This window comes from Amaranthus tricolor, chromosome 8 (assembly GCF_026212465.1).
Source record: "Amaranthus tricolor cultivar Red isolate AtriRed21 chromosome 8, ASM2621246v1, whole genome shotgun sequence".
In the NCBI taxonomy this organism is placed as follows: Eukaryota; Viridiplantae; Streptophyta; class Magnoliopsida; order Caryophyllales; family Amaranthaceae; genus Amaranthus; species Amaranthus tricolor.
The window spans coordinates 24,233,234-24,250,617 of record NC_080054.1 but is presented as its reverse complement, the minus strand read 5'-3'; the positions used below and the strand labels follow the sequence as shown (position 1 = coordinate 24,250,617).

General features: G+C 34.1%; 4 protein-coding genes across 7 annotated transcripts; 3 read left to right on the top strand and 1 right to left on the bottom strand.

The window, feature by feature from the left end:
• Nucleotides 1–272: 272 nt before the first annotated feature.
• LOC130821390 (probable pectate lyase 1) lies at nt 273–5,024 on the top strand. Its single transcript, XM_057687137.1, has 7 exons — nt 273–478; nt 678–731; nt 969–1,040; nt 2,502–3,144; nt 3,228–3,331; nt 3,778–3,916; nt 4,096–5,024. The coding sequence occupies exons 1-7, from the start codon at nt 384–386 to the stop codon at nt 4,315–4,317; spliced, it is 1,329 nt and encodes a 442-aa protein (XP_057543120.1). The 5' UTR covers nt 273–383; the 3' UTR covers nt 4,318–5,024.
• A 439-nt stretch (nt 5,025–5,463) lies between these two features.
• Nucleotides 5,464–7,012, top strand: LOC130821394 (putative 4-hydroxy-4-methyl-2-oxoglutarate aldolase 3). The gene has a single exon (XM_057687144.1). The coding sequence runs from the start codon at nt 5,652–5,654 to the stop codon at nt 6,423–6,425; it is 774 nt and encodes a 257-aa protein (XP_057543127.1). The 5' UTR covers nt 5,464–5,651; the 3' UTR covers nt 6,426–7,012.
• Nucleotides 7,013–8,905: 1,893 nt separating this feature from the next.
• On the top strand, nt 8,906–10,715 carry LOC130821391 (uncharacterized). Its single transcript, XM_057687138.1, has 2 exons — nt 8,906–9,401; nt 10,014–10,715. The coding sequence occupies exons 1-2, from the start codon at nt 8,919–8,921 to the stop codon at nt 10,713–10,715; spliced, it is 1,185 nt and encodes a 394-aa protein (XP_057543121.1). The 5' UTR covers nt 8,906–8,918.
• LOC130821393 (uncharacterized) lies at nt 8,941–17,010 on the bottom strand. Of its 4 annotated transcripts, none has more exons than XR_009045364.1 (6): nt 16,566–17,010; nt 13,383–13,525; nt 12,857–13,041; nt 11,800–11,913; nt 11,221–11,711; nt 8,941–9,079 (listed from the first exon to the last, which is right to left on the bottom strand). XR_009045364.1 is itself a non-coding variant. In XM_057687142.1 (5 exons), exons 1-5 carry the CDS (start codon nt 16,815–16,817, stop codon nt 11,557–11,559), a joined length of 849 nt encoding a protein of 282 aa, XP_057543125.1. In that variant the 5' UTR covers nt 16,818–17,010; the 3' UTR covers nt 10,877–11,556. The 4 variants fall into 4 exon arrangements, 2 of the variants coding, with proteins under 2 accessions (XP_057543125.1, XP_057543126.1); XR_009045363.1 differs by having other exon boundaries at nt 9,009–9,139; XM_057687142.1 differs by lacking the exon at nt 8,941–9,079 and having other exon boundaries at nt 10,877–11,711.
• Between the last annotated feature and the right edge of the window lie 374 nt (nt 17,011–17,384).

Genomic DNA, 17,384 nt, shown 5'->3' with positions numbered 1-17,384 from the left:
AAGAGAAGGTCTTAGTTAATAACAGTTATTTGTGAAGCTAATAAATCACCCTTATGTGATAAGATTTGATAGAATAAAAATTTTATTATTTTAATTTATTTTTTTTAATATTATTTATTTTATTATTTTTTTTTGTCTATTGATTATAAATTTTTGGTCGAGTAACTCTTATAACGGTAAGTGGGGTCCACTCCTTTTTACACCGTCGAACTCTAACAGTAACAGACATCTTGCATTCTCTATAAATTACAAGACCACTCCTTAACCTTTTCGTTAACAAGATACAGCGCTCTCTGTTCTTCATTCCTCTGCTCAAACCTTCCTTTTCTTTAATGAAGCTTCTACTTTGAGTCAATCAGTAAAGATTCTCAAGGACCTCAACAATGGCGATACTTCCATCTTCCAGCAATCTATGGCTTGCTTTTACCATTCTACTTCTCCTTTTCAGTCACATCCACGCTCTTCGTGCATCGCCTAAGTACTTTCACTTCTCTCTCCTATTTCACCTACATTGTAATAATTTATAGTTTAATGTAGTTCTTAGTTCTTACCTACTCATTCTATTTCAGTTCTAATTTCTCTGCGTAATTTTCTGCAAATTTTCCATTGTATTGCGATTTCATACTCAAAATCAAGTCCCACCTATTGCTAAGAGGTCAAATTTTCGATAATTTCAGGTCTAGAAAAATAGAGGAGTTGCAGAGCTTAAACAACACGACAATGGCTGAACAGTAAGTAACGTCAAATCATATAAAACCGTTGGATTCTCTCAATTTTAGCATTTATAGCGAGGTGAACACTATCGATTGATTAAACTATTGATTGAATCTCTTAAAAAAAAACTATTGTTATTGATTATGATTTATGATGGTATGGTTTTTTAGCATACAAGTTTGATATAAATTCAATTGGTTTGAATATGAGGTTTTAATTAAATAAATTTGTCTATTTTGATTGGTGTTTTTCAGAATGGAAGAAGTTGATGTATTTAATGAACATGCAGTAGCAAATCCAGAAGAGGTTGTTGCTATGGTTCACATGTGAGTTGTTCAATTACCTTTTTCCTTTTTTCAATGTGAATTTGTTATTAATGTGGGAAATTCTTGCATGACTTCTGGTAATTGGTATATTTAAAGGGATTATGCATTTAGGGTGATAATGATTTTTAGAGGTTGAAATAATTGTTGCTGTTTGATATCATCATCACATAGAAGCATTAGCTAGCAGCACCTACCCATTAGGCGGTGACATAACTATACTCACTTCGTCTCGAAAAATTAGTTCAGTTTTTGTTTTAAGTCTCTCCTATTGAACTTGCCTTATTTATTTTTACAATGAATCAGAGAAAAGATAGAGATGGTTTAAAAAATGATGTTGCAGGAGCCAGTTTATAGGGCTGAAATCTGTTTATCAGAATCATTTAGTACTAGTTCTGTTTGTCATGGATACTTTAAATAGAGATAACCTAGAATAATTACTTCTATACTAATTACCCAAGAATGCAATTTAAATAAAGGAAGCACAAAATTAAATAAACATAATACTTAAATATAGAAAAGTATATATGACTAAAAAAATAGAGAAGATCAAGGATAATTGAAGGGAGATGCTGCTGATATAACTGGTTTCCTTAACACTTCATTCCTGTAACACTTGAATGGAGTCATTGTTACCATGTATGATGTATGGATCATATGATCCCTTTCTAGTTTCTTTCTAATTGATGATGATATTAGCATTTCTCACATATACGTTATCTTATCATGCGTGGTGTAGTGTGGGAGTAAATGCCTACTTTGTTCATGCATGATTATGCTCGTGTTCTGTCAGCATTTTTCTGTGTGAAGTATGAAACTGAAGCCATGGGCCCTAAAAAGTAAAAACTAGAGAATGCATTTTCCCTGTTTTTGTTATATACGTTGATACCTACATTAGCCATCCTAATTTGATTACATGTTAAATTAGGCTGGACTTATTGTGAATGCCAGCATATTAACGGGGGACATAAGTGCACACACTTCATAAGCCAAGGAGATATATACCATCCCAAAACCATATGGCTTTGGGAAGAAGGTCTCTAATAGCTTATAAAGCGTGCATACCATTTTCAATTTATCGATGTGGGATAACTCATCCCAACACCCCCTCACATGCGAACCCCCGTTAAGTTCGCATGTGGGAGTAATCAATTAGGGTAGGAACGCCATTCTTTTCGAACCTACCATTTTTTTTTTAAAATTTTTGATCGAACCATCGGCTCTGATACCATGTTAAATTAGGCTGGACTTATTGTGAATGCCAGCATATTAACGGGGGACACAAGTGCACACACTTCATAAGCCAAGGAGATATATACCATCCCAAAACCATATGGCTTTGGGAAGAAGGTCTCTAATAGCTTATAAAGCGTGCACACCATTTTCAATTTATCGATGTGGGATAACTCATCCCAACAAATCTTATTTATACACGGTAATTAAGATTAAATACATGCTCTACAGGAGTATTCAGAACAGTACTCAGAGGAGGAACTTGGGCTATTTCTCATGTGGAACAGGAAATCCTATTGATGACTGCTGGCGTTGTGACCCCCACTGGCACAAAAACCGGAAGCGCCTAGCAGATTGTGGTATCGGGTTCGGAAGAAATGCCATTGGTGGCAAAAATGGACGCTTCTATGTTGTCACAGACCATCGTGATGATGATGCAGTCAACCCCAAACCAGGGACACTCCGTCATGCAGTCATCCAAGAAGAACCTCTCTGGATTATATTCAAGCGTGATATGGTGATCGAATTGAAGGAGGAGCTTATAATGAACAGCTTTAAGACAATCGATGGTCGTGGGGCCAATGTCCACATTGCCAATAGAGCTTGTGTTACAATTCAATTTGTGACCAACATCATTATCCATGGCATTCACATCCATGATTGCAAACCAACTGGTAATGCTATGGTGAGGAGTTCTACAACTCATTATGGATGGAGAACTATGGCTGATGGAGATGGTATCTCGATCTTCGGGGCTAGTCATATTTGGATTGATCACAATTCCCTTTCGCATTGTTCTGATGGTCTTGTTGATGCCGTGATGGGTTCAACTGCCATCACCATATCAAACAATCACTTTGCTCATCATAACGAAGTATATACACATCTCTGTTTAGTTATTTACTTGAATATTTTTATGGTGGAAAAGCTAACACTTGTTTCTGTGCAATAAAATAGGTGATGCTGTTGGGTCATAGTGACTCTTATGTGAAAGACAAGGCAATGCAAGTTACAATAGCATTCAATCACTTTGGCACAGGTCTCATGCAAAGAATGCCAAGGTACACATAAATGTTTAATTGACTTTCCATATTACTTCATTTCCATGGTGAAAGCCAACTTAAGAGAACACTACAGTGCCAACGAGTGACAATTAATTTTAACTAAATATCTTCATATCGGTCAATACTAATTTCAATCGAAGCTAAAAACGGAACCAACAACCATTTTGCAAATAGACCCACACAAATTATCGTCCACGTGTTCTCTAGCTAAATTGAAAAGGAAGCAATGCAATTTCTTATTAACAAAGCAATGTCCGTCAATTGTGGCAATCAATCAGATATCAAACTAGATTCATAATGAGAGCATCAAATAATTTTTTCTCAAAGCATGTTAAAAGACACCATCATTATAGCTTTCTATGTTAAATGGCTTTTGTAGGGTCATGAGTCATTGATTGATTGTAATTGGTAAAAAAAAAAAGAATGATCCTTTGAAAATGTAGGTGTCGTCATGGTTATTTCCATGTGGTGAACAATGACTACACCCACTGGGAAATGTATGCCATTGGTGGAAGTGCTGCCCCCACAATCAACAGCCAGGGTAACAGATATGCAGCTCCAAGAAACCCTTTTGCAAAAGAGGTAAATTTATTAATTCACTTATTTTGTTCTATGTTTTGACTGCATTTGTTGTCGCTCCCTCCGACCCAGCCACTAAACAGGAATTGGGTATGATGGTAGGATATTGTATGGTACTCATGTTATTCTATGAACCAAAATATGAATATTTAATCAATACTTGACTGAAAATGGAAATTCAGGTGACAAAAAGGGTAGAGACAGCTGAAAATAAGTGGAAGGGGTGGAATTGGAGGTCTGAGGGAGATATGATGTTGAATGGTGCATACTTTACCCCATCAGGAGCTGGAGCCTCAGCTAGTTATGCAAAAGCCTCAAGCTTAGGAGCTAAATCATCTTCCATGGTAGGAGCCATAACTTCTAATGCGGGTCCTTTGTCTTGCCATAGGGGTCGCCAATGCTAGCCATTACGGGTTCATGTTAATTGAAACATAGTGCAAAAATACGGTTCTAATCACAATCGTAAAACGGATTTTGTGGTTGACGCGCATGATTTAGCTGTCAATACGACCCATATTCTGGTCGTGGTAAACTCAACAACCTTTATGATACTGTCATGTTATGATGCTGCAGCCTTATTTTCACACTGTCATAGAAAAGAGTCTTGTTTTTTAACCATATTTGGTTTTCCTCTCAAAATTAGATTGGTTCCATGAAATCACCCTTTTTAACTGTTATTAAACCAATTGATTCTTCATATTTTGGCAAGTGTACATTTTTTACACATTGCCCATGAAATCAATCACCCAATGTTGAAGCATTTAGTGTGGTTTTTTTTTCAACCTCAGCTTGCTTCATTTCCAGAGGAAAGATTTGAAATGACAGCAAGATAGAAGTGTTGTTCCATTATTTGTGTATTTTCCATTTTGGATTTGTCTCTGTAAAATTTATTTATTCCAATGCCAAGTGTGTCTTTTTTTTATAACGATATGTTTTTAGTTTAATATTATAGGATTTTAGAATGCCTTTAATGTGTTATATTTGATTTTATTTTGGGAGATTTAATGTTACAAGTGTGAAGAAAGTTTGGAAGATTTGATGTGTGTTGGTTATATTTGATTTTACTTTTGTCCATTTTTCAAGTATAACTTTAATAACTAGTGGTGGGAGAAAAAAACTACGTCTTGTGTTCGATTGGAAAACAAGTGTTATAGTATTTATATTGTCTCAATACTTTTTAAGCTTATCTTTTAAAGTCGTGAATACAAAAGAAACTTCATAATCACATATTTTTTACGACTTCTCATATTTAATTGAGCGTATTCCTTAAATATTTCAAAATCCAAATCCCACGTTGCATGGATAAACAATTTCCACTCTACCATCTACGTCGGATGATTTTTTGTTAATAAAAGATATCTAGAGAAAATCGCTATCTGAGATAGTGATTTAGTAAAATAACAAAACCGCTATCTTATACTTCCTCCATTCTACTATACTCGTTATATTTGACTTTTTATATAGTCTAATGTGTTATTTTGATCATTTATATATTAAACTATACAAATTTAAAAATAATAAAAAGTTAGTATTATGAAATATGCGATTACACGATTCAAACATATCACATTTGATTATGTTTTTTCCTACACATTAGCCGCAATATATAAAATAAGCTTGAACGATGAATAGTGTCAAAATCTATGATGTAGCGAGTATTTCAAAACGGAAAAAGTATGACAATTTGTTTTGGGTCCATCATTTAAAAATTTGGGAAATTACCGGACTGCCCTCATAGATGGAGAAGGAGATCCTTAGTCTCTTATTTAGAAAATTTAATTCACGACCAAACTTTGTTTTAAAATTTTTATTTAAAAACTTGTTTATTTCACTCTTTGGCAGTATTGCAAGTGGTCAAATGGATCACTCATTATCTGTGCAATCTGTCATTCAACCTCAAAACAACACACAAACAAACAACCTAACTTACTTATTAAAAACACCCCCCTCCTCTACGTCTCTCTTACCACAATCCCTCTACAAACTTTCTCATCCCACCCAAAAAATGGTAGCAACAACAGACATTTGTGATGCAAACTCAAGCCTACTTTCAACAGGAGAGCTTAAAGTACTCCTTCCACTCTTCCAATCATACGGCAAACGACGGGCCTTTCACGGGCCCATCGTTACCGTTAAGGTCTTCGAAGATAACGTTTTAGTCCGAGCCTTGTTAGAGTGTAAGGATTATGAAGGGAAGGTGTTGGTAGTGGATGGTGGAGGAAGCAATAGGTGTGCTCTTCTTGGTGGGAATTTAGGGCAGATTGCACAAAACAATGGTTGGGCTGGGATTGTTGTGAATGGATGTATTAGAGATATGGATGAGATTAATGAGTGTGATATTGGGGTCAAAGCTTTAGGGACTTGCCCTGTTAAGTCTAATAAGAAAGGTTTGGGTGATAAACATGTTGTGGTTCATTTTGGTGGGGTTGTTATTAATGATGGAGATTGGCTTTGGGCTGATGGTGATGGTATTTTGGTCTCTAAACATCAACTCTCTACCACATCTTCTTGATAAGTTTTGATTTATCAGGATCAATCGAAAATAATCATTCTGTTATCACTGATAATGATATAGTTGCGTTAATCTGACCCGCAAACCTCACTTACGTGGAAGTCATTGCAAGGCGTTAGAGATGGATATTCAAATTAATCCAATCCATTTCTTTTCGATTTACTCTTTTGAGGGGCTGACTTTCAGTAAAACGAGCTCAAGATAAAAAGTTTATATACTGATAATTTATATTAATATGAGCTGTTTAACCCCATATAAAATGCTGTCTCACGGTCACAAACAAAATTTTGTGTTTCATTTTTATTTTGTTTGAATTAAGTTGATTATGTCTAAGTTGGTCAATTTTGATCTAATTGTCCAAGTAGTGCTAGTACTTGATGTTCAACTCCTTTGTTATCCAATTAGAAGAATATGTATGATATTCAACTATTGATAGAGAAGAATTGTTAGGAATCATTATAGTTCCTCCTTTGTGCTCCTTGCTAATTAGAGTACTTTAAAGTACATTTATCTATTTACTTGATTGCTAATTAAATTGTGTATAAAAAAACTGTATAACATGAAATATACAGCAAAATATGCGGTAACAACATGAATTAATTTGTCAAAGATTTCAAAATTGATAACATTTTAGAGGATCTTATGATGGTTTTTAACCTAAAACACAAGTGAATTTAGCTCGAGGGTCATCCGGGAAATACCCTTCCAAATCCAATGCTTAAGGTCAAGGGAGGTGTCACTAGTGAAAAGAATTCCGTTACGTACTGTTTGGAAATAAATATTTCACTTTAAATTATAGATTTCAATTATGAAATCATAAATGAAGAATTTGAGAATGACAAATTTTGGGTAGTCATTCTCAAATTCTCAACTTTAGCAACTTTAAAAATAATGGTAGGATTTGATCTAAATTTAAATTCTAAAATTTTTAATTTGCCAAACAACAAATTTGAACCAATTTCAAATTTTCAAATGAAATCATCGTTTCCAAACATGGCATATGAATGTAATCCTAATGATTCTTTTGGCCTAAATGGGAAAAAATAAAGTTAATTCTTTTGTCACTGTAAACGAATCCTGAATTCCCTTTGACGTGGGTCAAAGGATTGTATTTATAAGAACCCTAACGTTAGAAATCCTATGAAGTTATTAGATTTATGTTATACATAACTCGAGGAACTTGGAGGCACTGCCTTTCTTTCACACATATCCTCAATTAGTGAACCAAAATTGGAGCTTTAGTTTGTCTATGGTCGCATATGAACCAAAACTAAAATTTCAGAATATTTTTTTTTCCTCTGATACCTCGTGCTATCGTGCTATTTGGTGCTTTTTACTTGGTCTGCCCATAATGGTATAAGCAAAGTTTAATCTTTACTTACATCTTACAAACTAGGGCTTCTTAGTAATATCAATCTCGAATATGATCTTGAAAGATCATCTTTGGATTTGTCCTCATTCTTAATCGATAGAATCTAACAAATTTAAGGATAGACCCCAGATACTAGATAAGTAGTGCAAGTTTACAAACGAGACACAAATTGTTATATGAAATGATTTCTTTGTTAGACATGTCTTATTCATATATCAAATATACCGTAAATATGAGTATATTGGCTTTTCAAAAAATAGTTGCAAAAGAGATGCAGACTCAAAATCATGATTTCAGCTTTGCATACTCCAATGAAGCATTTGGTAAATGAGCTTAGCACTTAATAAAAGTGGTGTTGTACGAATAAACCTTCTTTTTTGTTTTTATTTGTATTTTATAATTTCTCCCCTATTATTTCTTTCTTATGCTTGTTATGGAGTCAATTTTGTTAGGTTAGATTAGTTAGAGGAAAGGTTAGTAGACCAATCATAATATCATTTCCCCTTATAAAATAATAATCCTCATAATAAGGTGTAAAAAAATATTCTCATATTGTGTCATGGTAGATCATCAAGGTTGCATCATCTTTCAAAACAATGCTGACGTCACCATCTGTATACCACAATAAGTGGGGAATAGAGGCAAAGATTAGCAATAGTAAAAGTAAAAGATAAACGATTCTTTTTTATGACAAAGTAGACTGAGAGAAGAAATGGTCAGGCGAGAATCGATTATATAAACTATCTGAAGTGGCATTTATTTTTTAACTTAGACAAAACCAAATTCTCGTAAACAATTCTTAATTAAAAAAGTAAAGAGGAATACTTATAACCATTAGAGTTGCTCAAAACAGACTTAATAATCCAAAATTTACCCGACCTTATAACCGAACCCGATTTGACCCGACTTTAAAATTGATTTACAATTATGTAAAAACAATATGGATACAAAACCCGATTTCAAACAACAGGAAACATCTAACTCGAAATCAACCCGATGACCCATGAACACCTCTAATAACCATGATGAGGTGAGCAGTGGGCAATGGGCACACTAAAAGAATACTGAGAAAGATTATAAATAGATTATCACAGAAAATCATAAAGACCAAAGAGTGCAAAATGAGTAATGGAGGTTTATGGTCATTCTTGAGTGAAAAAACATATACACTTAATTTTGATGGATCACATAATAATCAAAATAAAAAAGCAGGAGCAGGTTGCATAATTAGGGATAGCCAAGGAGAATTCGTTATAGCAGCTGCTTATAATCTTGATAAATCCTATCCACATAAATGCAACGTCGCGATTACTGAAGCTGAGGCACTAAGAAAAGGCTTAATCTTAGCCAGACAGAAAAAACTAAGCATTAGTCTCATTAAAGGTGATAATACAGAGGTTATTGATCGTGTCTTGGGTAAAAGTAAAAGTGAAGCTAAATCACCTTTAACTGAGATTATTCAGGAGATCAAGACACATATTAAACTCGCAAAGATCGAGATTGTTGATCGAAAAGCTAATAAGGTTGCTGATAAGTTAGCTTATTGGGGAACTAGACTACAACATGATTTGATTTATACTAGATATGTGGATCTTCCTTCTCAGGTTGTTTTTATCTCTTATATTATCCTCTCTATTTATTCGTATCATCGTATGGTTTATAATTTATATATGTGCTACTGACTCGCCACTTTTGCCGCCTCACCAATGTCTGGGTTGACCGGTATGGATACCGGTGCTAGACTCGTGTCCGGTAAAGTAGATTGAGGTTCAAAAGCTGGGGCTTTTGGTCGCCAAAGTGATTAAAGCCAAAGTAATGTGTTGGAAGGATTTATATGGTGTCGTTAAGGAAAGAGTGTTCAGTTTTTCTGTATGTGTTGAGAATCAAACCTTATCAAAAGGGTAAAAAGGAACACAAATAGAGAAAGTATATATTATTTGCAATTGCTTATAAAAATAAATGGTGAGTGATAGACTATATAACATATCATGAGACTTAAACCAACAGCTTAAGTTTTTGATAGAGTTGGTTTTTTGACATATCATGAAACCATTTACTAAAAGTTTAAGTTGATGGTCGAAGCCTCATGATATGTAATATAATTTATCAGTGGGGTAGTGTAACATGTATAAGCTATGATCATTTTATACATCTATGTTATCCATGGTTCTGTCCATCAATAACTAAATCTTTTTAAACAATGACTAATGTAATAGGTAGCTGATCTAATCAGGCAAGACAAGGCATTGAATGATGGAGAGGGCAGTAGCAATAGCATGGCTTGGATTGGCGGGGCACTTCTTACTGCTGGAGCATTCGCATACGGTGTAAGCAAGCTGCTTAAGCCTGACGAGGATGATTATACGGCTAACGCTATCCAAAACTATGCATCTCAAAGGACTAAAGATTACTACACCCTTAATTTTGATGGGTCTGACATTAATCAGCTCAATAAAGGAGGGGCAGGATGCATAATTAGAAACAAACAAGGACAACTTATTATAGCAGCATCTTATAACCTTAATATTCACGACCATAATGAGCTTAATGTTGCAATTGCTGAGGCTATAGCTTTTAAAAACGGATTGGAGTTGGCTAAAAAGAAAAGCATTAAACTCGATCTCATTAAAGGAGATAGCGAAGAGGTTATGGATCGCGTTCTTAATGATAAAAGAAAGCCACCTAAATTCTCTTTTTTGAATCACATCATTTGTGAAATTAAAAAGGCTCTTGCTGAACAATTCATTGATCCACGGGCTCAAATGGAGCTCATTGAAAGAAAAGATAACAAAGTTGCTGATGAATTGGCAAAAATGGGTTCTAAACAGTTAGAAAGGGAAAGGATATATACAAAGGACAAAGATCTTACTCCTAGGCTTTATGACTTGATTCAGAACGATAAAACTCTTAACTTCTGATTCGAATCTTCAAATAAATAAGAGGGAAAAGGGCATTGTGCTTCATGTATTTCCCTAGTTGCATTGTTTGTTTTCCTGGTTTGCTAAGCATGTTCTCATGACTTATTATTTTATAAGTGTGTATGGCAATAATATGTGTGCATTGTGTCACACTCTCTCTGTTTCAGCAACATTATCCCATTTAGTTTCGGCACATTTGCCAAAGCAATTATTGAAACTTTAATATCTTTAATTGTTCATAACTAAAAATTACAAAAAATTGATATTAATAATCCTTGCGTGTTCATAACTAAAAATTACAAAAAATTGATATTAATAATCCTTGCGTTGAGACGAATCAAACAAGATCCCATTTGACTATGTTTTAACTTATAGATTAAGAATAAAATACAAATTAAGAGTGAACTGTGAATGACGTCAAAAAAACCAAATGGGACAATGTTACTGAAACGAAGGGAGTATCATATAATATCAAGGTTTTTTCTTTAGTAAATATTATGTGTACCTGTATGATTGGGATGCAGGTCCAATTGTTTATTGAGAAATGCCCAATCGGCATATGCTTGTATGTGTGTTTGAGGCCTTTAGATAGACTTCTTAATCCACAATGGTGAGTCTGACTGGTCTTTGTTGAAGATCTTTACTCGCGAGTCATAAGTCAAGCACGATCCAACAAGCTTATGCAATACTTCACTAAAAGAGTCGCTTGAAAAGTGACACCAAAGCATTTACATAAATTGAACCAAACCAAACCAAACCAACCCTTAGGTTCAAAAGAGAATGCAGGAAAAAAATATTTTACCAAGCAACTTGACCAGGTGACATAATCCTCAAAAATAAATTAGTTATCATTAGCACATTCCTCAAAATTCTTCTTTACCAAAATATAGATCACAACTCGATTACTGCGATACTCAGAGTGAAACTCCAATTGATCAACTTGACCAATTGAAAAATTTTCCATGGCAGCCTCCAGAAAATATTCAAGAACACTATCTGGGAAAATGAGAGATACTGTTAATATATATATGCTAGGTACACTCGGATACCCGATCTCATTCTTACACCAAGAGAAAATTCTTACCATTACGAAGTTCCCCAGACACAATTACTGTTGTGTGCGTACCACAAAGCTGTTGTAATGTTGACAATAAATCTCTTACAGCGTCTTCATTGTAGATGACATCTGAACCTAGCACTAAGAATATCACCATCAAAGAAATAATTAATATCAATGAGATTAATATATAAACTCTTTATTTATATACAAAATTTAATACCAAGGGTCAATTAAAAACAACCTTTTTGTTAATGCTATCACTAACAAGTAGCGTATAACCGACCCCCCAAACCTCACCCTAGGTGGGAGTCACTTAATGGAATTAGGGTAATGGAATGGAATGAGATTTATCTACACTCAGCTCACTGTCCCCTTTATACGAACCTTTTGCATGTAAAAACATTAGAGGAAATAGTCAAGTCATATATAGAATACACAAAGAAAAAACCTTACCTAACTCGTACTATCGTACATGATAAATATTTCCTCATAAGCTTTATTGACGTCTTAGGAAATGCAAGCAACGCCATATAGAAGTTTAATATGTGAATGCCCTATAAGCCATTTATTTTTCTTAGGGAATATTTGGCAAAGTAGTTTGTTGCACAATTTTAGTTTATTTAAGTATAAATAGATGGTTGGGTAGTTAAAATATTTGATGCTAGTATTTGGTAAATTAGCTAGTTGAAACAACTTATTATGAATCAACTTGTTTGCAACTGGTCAAATCAATTGATAAAATCACATGGTCAAATTAGTCTCAATCAGTTCAATTAGCTACTAATTATCAACCATTTACCAAATATTTCCTTTATCTATTCATTCACATTTCCTTTATGCATGTTGTGAAAAGAAAACTGCCATACATTTTTTGTATAAAAAAGAAGCAAATTACTAATTTCCTTGCCCATAAAAATAGTTCAAAGTACAAACAGTAACAGAGGTCAAGGCAATTTAATTGAAAAGGCTAAACAGCCAACCCCAGAGTAGAGCTGTTGAAGCTACTGAGACATGTAAAGTAGAGCAAGTTATCCTAGAGGACAATTAATTAATATAGAAGCAAGTAGTATAAATTGGTTACCATAATCTGGCAATAGATCAAGCATTTGTGGATCGAGATCTTCACCCCAGGTGAGCTCACAGACTGATGCAGAACCAAGGATATCATTCGAGTTTATATTGGCTTCAACATTCTTTTTCAAGAGCCTCAGTCTGTCAGGAAGATCTGTTAAAATAGTCTGGGCACCACAAAGTGCTGCAATGCAGCTTGAAGCAAACCAATTGTTAGTCTTTAGCAAGTACTATGAGATAAGCTAATACAGAGTATTTGTCTTTAGCAAATACAGTGAGAAATAAATATGTAAAATGTGACTCAAAGTCTAAAAACAAAATATTTTGATTATTCAATATCTAAAATGCGCAACTCTGAGAAATGGGCAATGAAAAATGTGGGTATCAACAAATTGGCTCTTAAACATAAGTTTGCTTCGGATTAGGTTCAAAGCACTTCTAATAGAAGGTCCATATCTTTTTTCGTAATATGAAGTACATGAAGCTTAATATAATAAGAAAATAATTTAGAAAATGAAAGGTAAAGTCTATTTTACCCAACTAATCCACAGCCAGAACCCAACTCAACAACTTTTTTGCCTTGAAGAAGAAGGCGTTTTGAATCCACTGCATTCTCCAAAAATTTCCCTAAAACGACACCACTATCCCACATCACTGCTCCGGTTACTCCAGGGGTCATCTGCAGTTATAGGACGCTTAGTTAAAACGAAAAACAAAATACTAATGTCTCACAAGGACCGAAATTCGATAGAGTAAAAAGAAGGCTTGTTTGAACAAGAATAAGCAATAACAATTCCAAAACTTAAACCCAAACACATGGAAAAAAAACCAATGTAGTTGATCATTGCTAACAAAGATTATACTCTATTCCATCTTAACTAATATTGATCTATAGCTAAGAAAATCAATTCCAATGATCATCCACTTATTCTCTTCCTACATTTATTTTTATGATTTTACTTATGACCATATGCTCCTACAAACAATGTGGAAAAGAAAAACACCGCTTCGCTTTGTATCAGTCACATTGTTAAGGTTCTCAAAACGATTGAACTGATATTTCTCACTTTGTAAAGGTGTAAATAACCACATTTCAGGCTATTTTGAGGGATATCTCATATTCATATGCTTTCAAATAATATTTGGTGTCACGATAAATCACTTCCATTACAGTATAGCCGTTTCATTGTTGTGATTGCAAGTTGCAACTGTTACCGCATTTGTGAACTATGCCTCTCAATTCTTCATGTCAATCTTCAAGCATGTTATACAAGTCATCTTTGACCTATATCTCCCTCTTTTAAAATTTTCAATGTTTCAACCTGCTTTTTTCTTAACTTGGGCATTTTCTAGTCTTTTATATTTGAGACACTAAAATTTTGTTATGTCTTCACTTCAAAACCTATTCTTTAGGGTACGTCCATGTTAACATACCATTACCATCTCATTTACCATAATCCTCCTACAATAATCACTTTAAAAGTTTATTTGAATTCGTATAGTAGTGATTTTTTAAAGGTAATATGATTTAATTTTCCTTTAACCTTAGTGCACAGTGCTCACCATATCATGTTTGTAAAGAGTTTTGGATTAATGATACCAAAATTTAGGCCGAAAAAATCAAAAATCATTTGCATTGACCGGGAAATTCGTCACGCGACCGTAACGGCAACGGCAAACGAAAATGCATTTCATAACTATGCATTAGTGGTACACCTGAGCCACATAATATTGTAGTTGCAACTCTCGACTTGTTCCACAATGCTATTCTTAGCATCTTGATCGATTGCTGACAAAACTTGTTATTGGAGAATCCGTAAAATGAGTATATAGAACCATATATAACATATAAAACCAAGTGTGTTTTATTAAACAAAAATTAAATAAAATCTATGAGAAAGGATAACCAACTTTTCTTTATTGACTTTAAGATAGGTCTTAAAGGAGGACTTGTGGTACAAATTCCATATTAAACTAAAACGAGAAAAGTGATACACAACCCAAGAACTAGTACCACAATGATATGCTAATTGGAATCCATAAATGAAGTACATATAGCCATATACTTCTATGACACATAAAAAAACAAGTATGTTATATTAGAAAAGAATATAGAGAAGCTATGAGTAACGATAACCAACTTTTCTTTATTAAGTTTAAGAGTATAGGTCTTAAAGGAGGATGTGTGGTACAATTGCCATATCAAAGTAATACACAAACAAGAACTAATACCCTCTACCACTAATCACTCAACCTCTTTGTCCTTTGACATTCTCTGGAAAGTAGGTCATATAGTGATAGTGACTATATCACCTTGGAGTAAACTAATTAGTATGTTGTAGCCTAGATTGTCGTAAGATCAAACATTATCAACTAACCCAAGAAGCGCTGAATTGGCATGCCATGATTCAATTATTTGATTAATTTTTTGGTCATGGTCCCTAAAGTCTAATGCTTTTTAGTGAATTTTATAATCTAGCAAAGGGATAGATGGACATCTCCAGAAGAATGAAATCGACCAACTTAAGAATGAATAGTGTTATCTCTCTCTGAAATGCACTAGCTAGTTAGAAACATTTAAACGTGTAGCAACGTAGAGTATTAACAATAAAACATAAGCGAGAAAGATGTTGGTGAGCTGAAGGGGAAGCTCGCTAAATACAACAATTTTATTTATAATAGTCCTTGATTAGGAAGGCATAAGCAAATGCTTTACAGAAAGAGAAAGCAAAGAAGAGCAAGACTAATTTAGTTAACCACAATCCTAAGCCTGTAATTTTAATTTCATCAAGACTACCACATTGGTCAAGGACTTCAGGGCCACTAACTATCATGTAATACTTCACAAGTCACATGCGAGGTTCTTACTTTAAAATTACTAGCAGGTAATGCTGAAGCCCTTCATATTTCTCAATCTCGTCAGTTTCTTTAAGGATAAGAATGCCAACATTATGGTGGCAATTGATCTGGTTCAAGTTTACACTAGGACGGCTAACTCTCGTAGATGTATGGTCAAAATTGACACGGGCAATGATTATGACTCCATTGATTGGTCTGATTTGACTAAACTTGGATTCCCAATATTTCTCCAAGCCCCAAACCAAACCTCAAAATTTGTTTTGCGCTAAGCATACTTAATGGGACAGATGAGTATAGCTTAATCCAATGATCCAAAATGGATAATATAGACCTACATTGTATAAGATTCATTGTTCCCTACAATTCATGACCAATAATCAAATTAAACTCCTCTAATTTTCAGCTAAAAGACTTCAATGTGTGGTTATGCAGCTAACATTTCTTCCTCAGCTTCACACAATTAATAGGGCATTTTCCTTGTTCAAACATATTTATCTAGATGATTAAATCAATCAAGAGCGTATGAAATAAGGAAAATACTACCAAATACCTAATGGCAATCCAAAAATGGGTTCGATTCTCGGTTGAAGCATGTACAGGTAAGGCCATAGGCTCGATTCTCGCTGCCCCACGCCTCCCCGTCCCTAAGCCTACATTGTACTCAACAAAATAAACGACAGTCCGAAAATTGGGGTTTCGAATCGACATCAAAACCTCAAGCTCAAGAGTTTGTTTGATACAACAAATAAATGAAATTCAATTCCAAAAATCAACCTGGTAAGCTCAAATTACAACTTCATAATCAACAACTGGCGTACGTAAAACAAGATTAAAATCAAATAAAAGAAAAAGAGTAATACCAGAGAAGAGGGAGACTGTAGAATGCGAAGAGAATGACCACAAGCATCAAGACGAAGCGATAGAGAAGATTGAAGAACATAAGCATTAGGGTTAGAATAGATGGGTTGCCGAAGACCCCATAAAAGCATAATTTCCTCTGATGGGTCTTCCACAAGCTTCACAACTCCACCATAACATCCCAATTTTACTCTTACTACCTCCTCCATTTCTGCTTCTTCTTCCCCAGCTATTCCCGTTTCCTCGCTGCTCATCTTGTTTCCTAATCCTCTTACTACCAACTCTAAACCTAGGAATTTTTGTTCAAACTAAGACATAACCCAAATTCCTCTACTAATGTACGCTACTCCAGCCTCCCTAGTCCTTCCCTTTCGTTTTCATGGTTAAGTTTGGAATTTGGAGTACTCGACATGGATTGAGAAATTTGTGGATTACAAGAAAAAAAAAATTAGAATAATCCACATTTTTACGATAATTCCGCTTATTGATTAACTATCAATAATTTAAATATTTTGCTAGAGTAAACATGGGTAATCAATAATCTGCTATAATTAACTTAAAAAAAATAAACTGAAAATTAAAGTTAAAATAGAGAAAAAATTTTAAAATTTACATAAAAAATTTTGAATAACAAAAAAAATTAGAAATTTTTTCAACATTTGTTAAATATTTTTTTGACATTTTATTTTAATTTATCTTTTGAAAAAAAATAAAACTTGTTATAGCAAGTCCTACGAGTATTGGGTTTACCGTAGGAAATAATATTTTAAAGTTGAGATTATTCATGGTTAATCAATAGGTGGGATTATTGTAGGTAAATC

What these genes read in the sequence shown, in the direction of transcription:
- LOC130821390 (XM_057687137.1), top strand. Translation starts at nt 384, where the DNA reads ATGGCGATACTTCCATCTTCCAGCAATCTATGGCTTGCTTTTACCATT. An exon ending in GCTCTTCGTGCATCGCCTAA is followed by an intron (nt 479 to 677) that starts GTACTTTCACTT and finishes CGATAATTTCAG; the next exon opens with GTCTAGAAAAATAGAGGAGT. An exon ending in AACACGACAATGGCTGAACA is followed by an intron (nt 732 to 968) that starts GTAAGTAACGTC and finishes GGTGTTTTTCAG; the next exon opens with AATGGAAGAAGTTGATGTAT.
- LOC130821394 (XM_057687144.1), top strand. Translation starts at nt 5,652, where the DNA reads ATGGAGAAGGAGATCCTTAGTCTCTTATTTAGAAAATTTAATTCACGA.
- LOC130821391 (XM_057687138.1), top strand. Translation starts at nt 8,919, where the DNA reads ATGAGTAATGGAGGTTTATGGTCATTCTTGAGTGAAAAAACATATACA. An exon ending in ATGTGGATCTTCCTTCTCAG is followed by an intron (nt 9,402 to 10,013) that starts GTTGTTTTTATC and finishes CTAATGTAATAG; the next exon opens with GTAGCTGATCTAATCAGGCA.
- LOC130821393 (XM_057687142.1), bottom strand. Translation starts at nt 16,817, where the DNA reads ATGAGCAGCGAGGAAACGGGAATAGCTGGGGAAGAAGAAGCAGAAATG. An exon ending in TACAGTCTCCCTCTTCTCTG is followed by an intron (nt 13,526 to 16,565) that starts GTATTACTCTTT and finishes CTATAACTGCAG; the next exon opens with ATGACCCCTGGAGTAACCGG. An exon ending in TCTGGCTGTGGATTAGTTGG is followed by an intron (nt 13,042 to 13,382) that starts GTAAAATAGACT and finishes GTTTGCTTCAAG; the next exon opens with CTGCATTGCAGCACTTTGTG.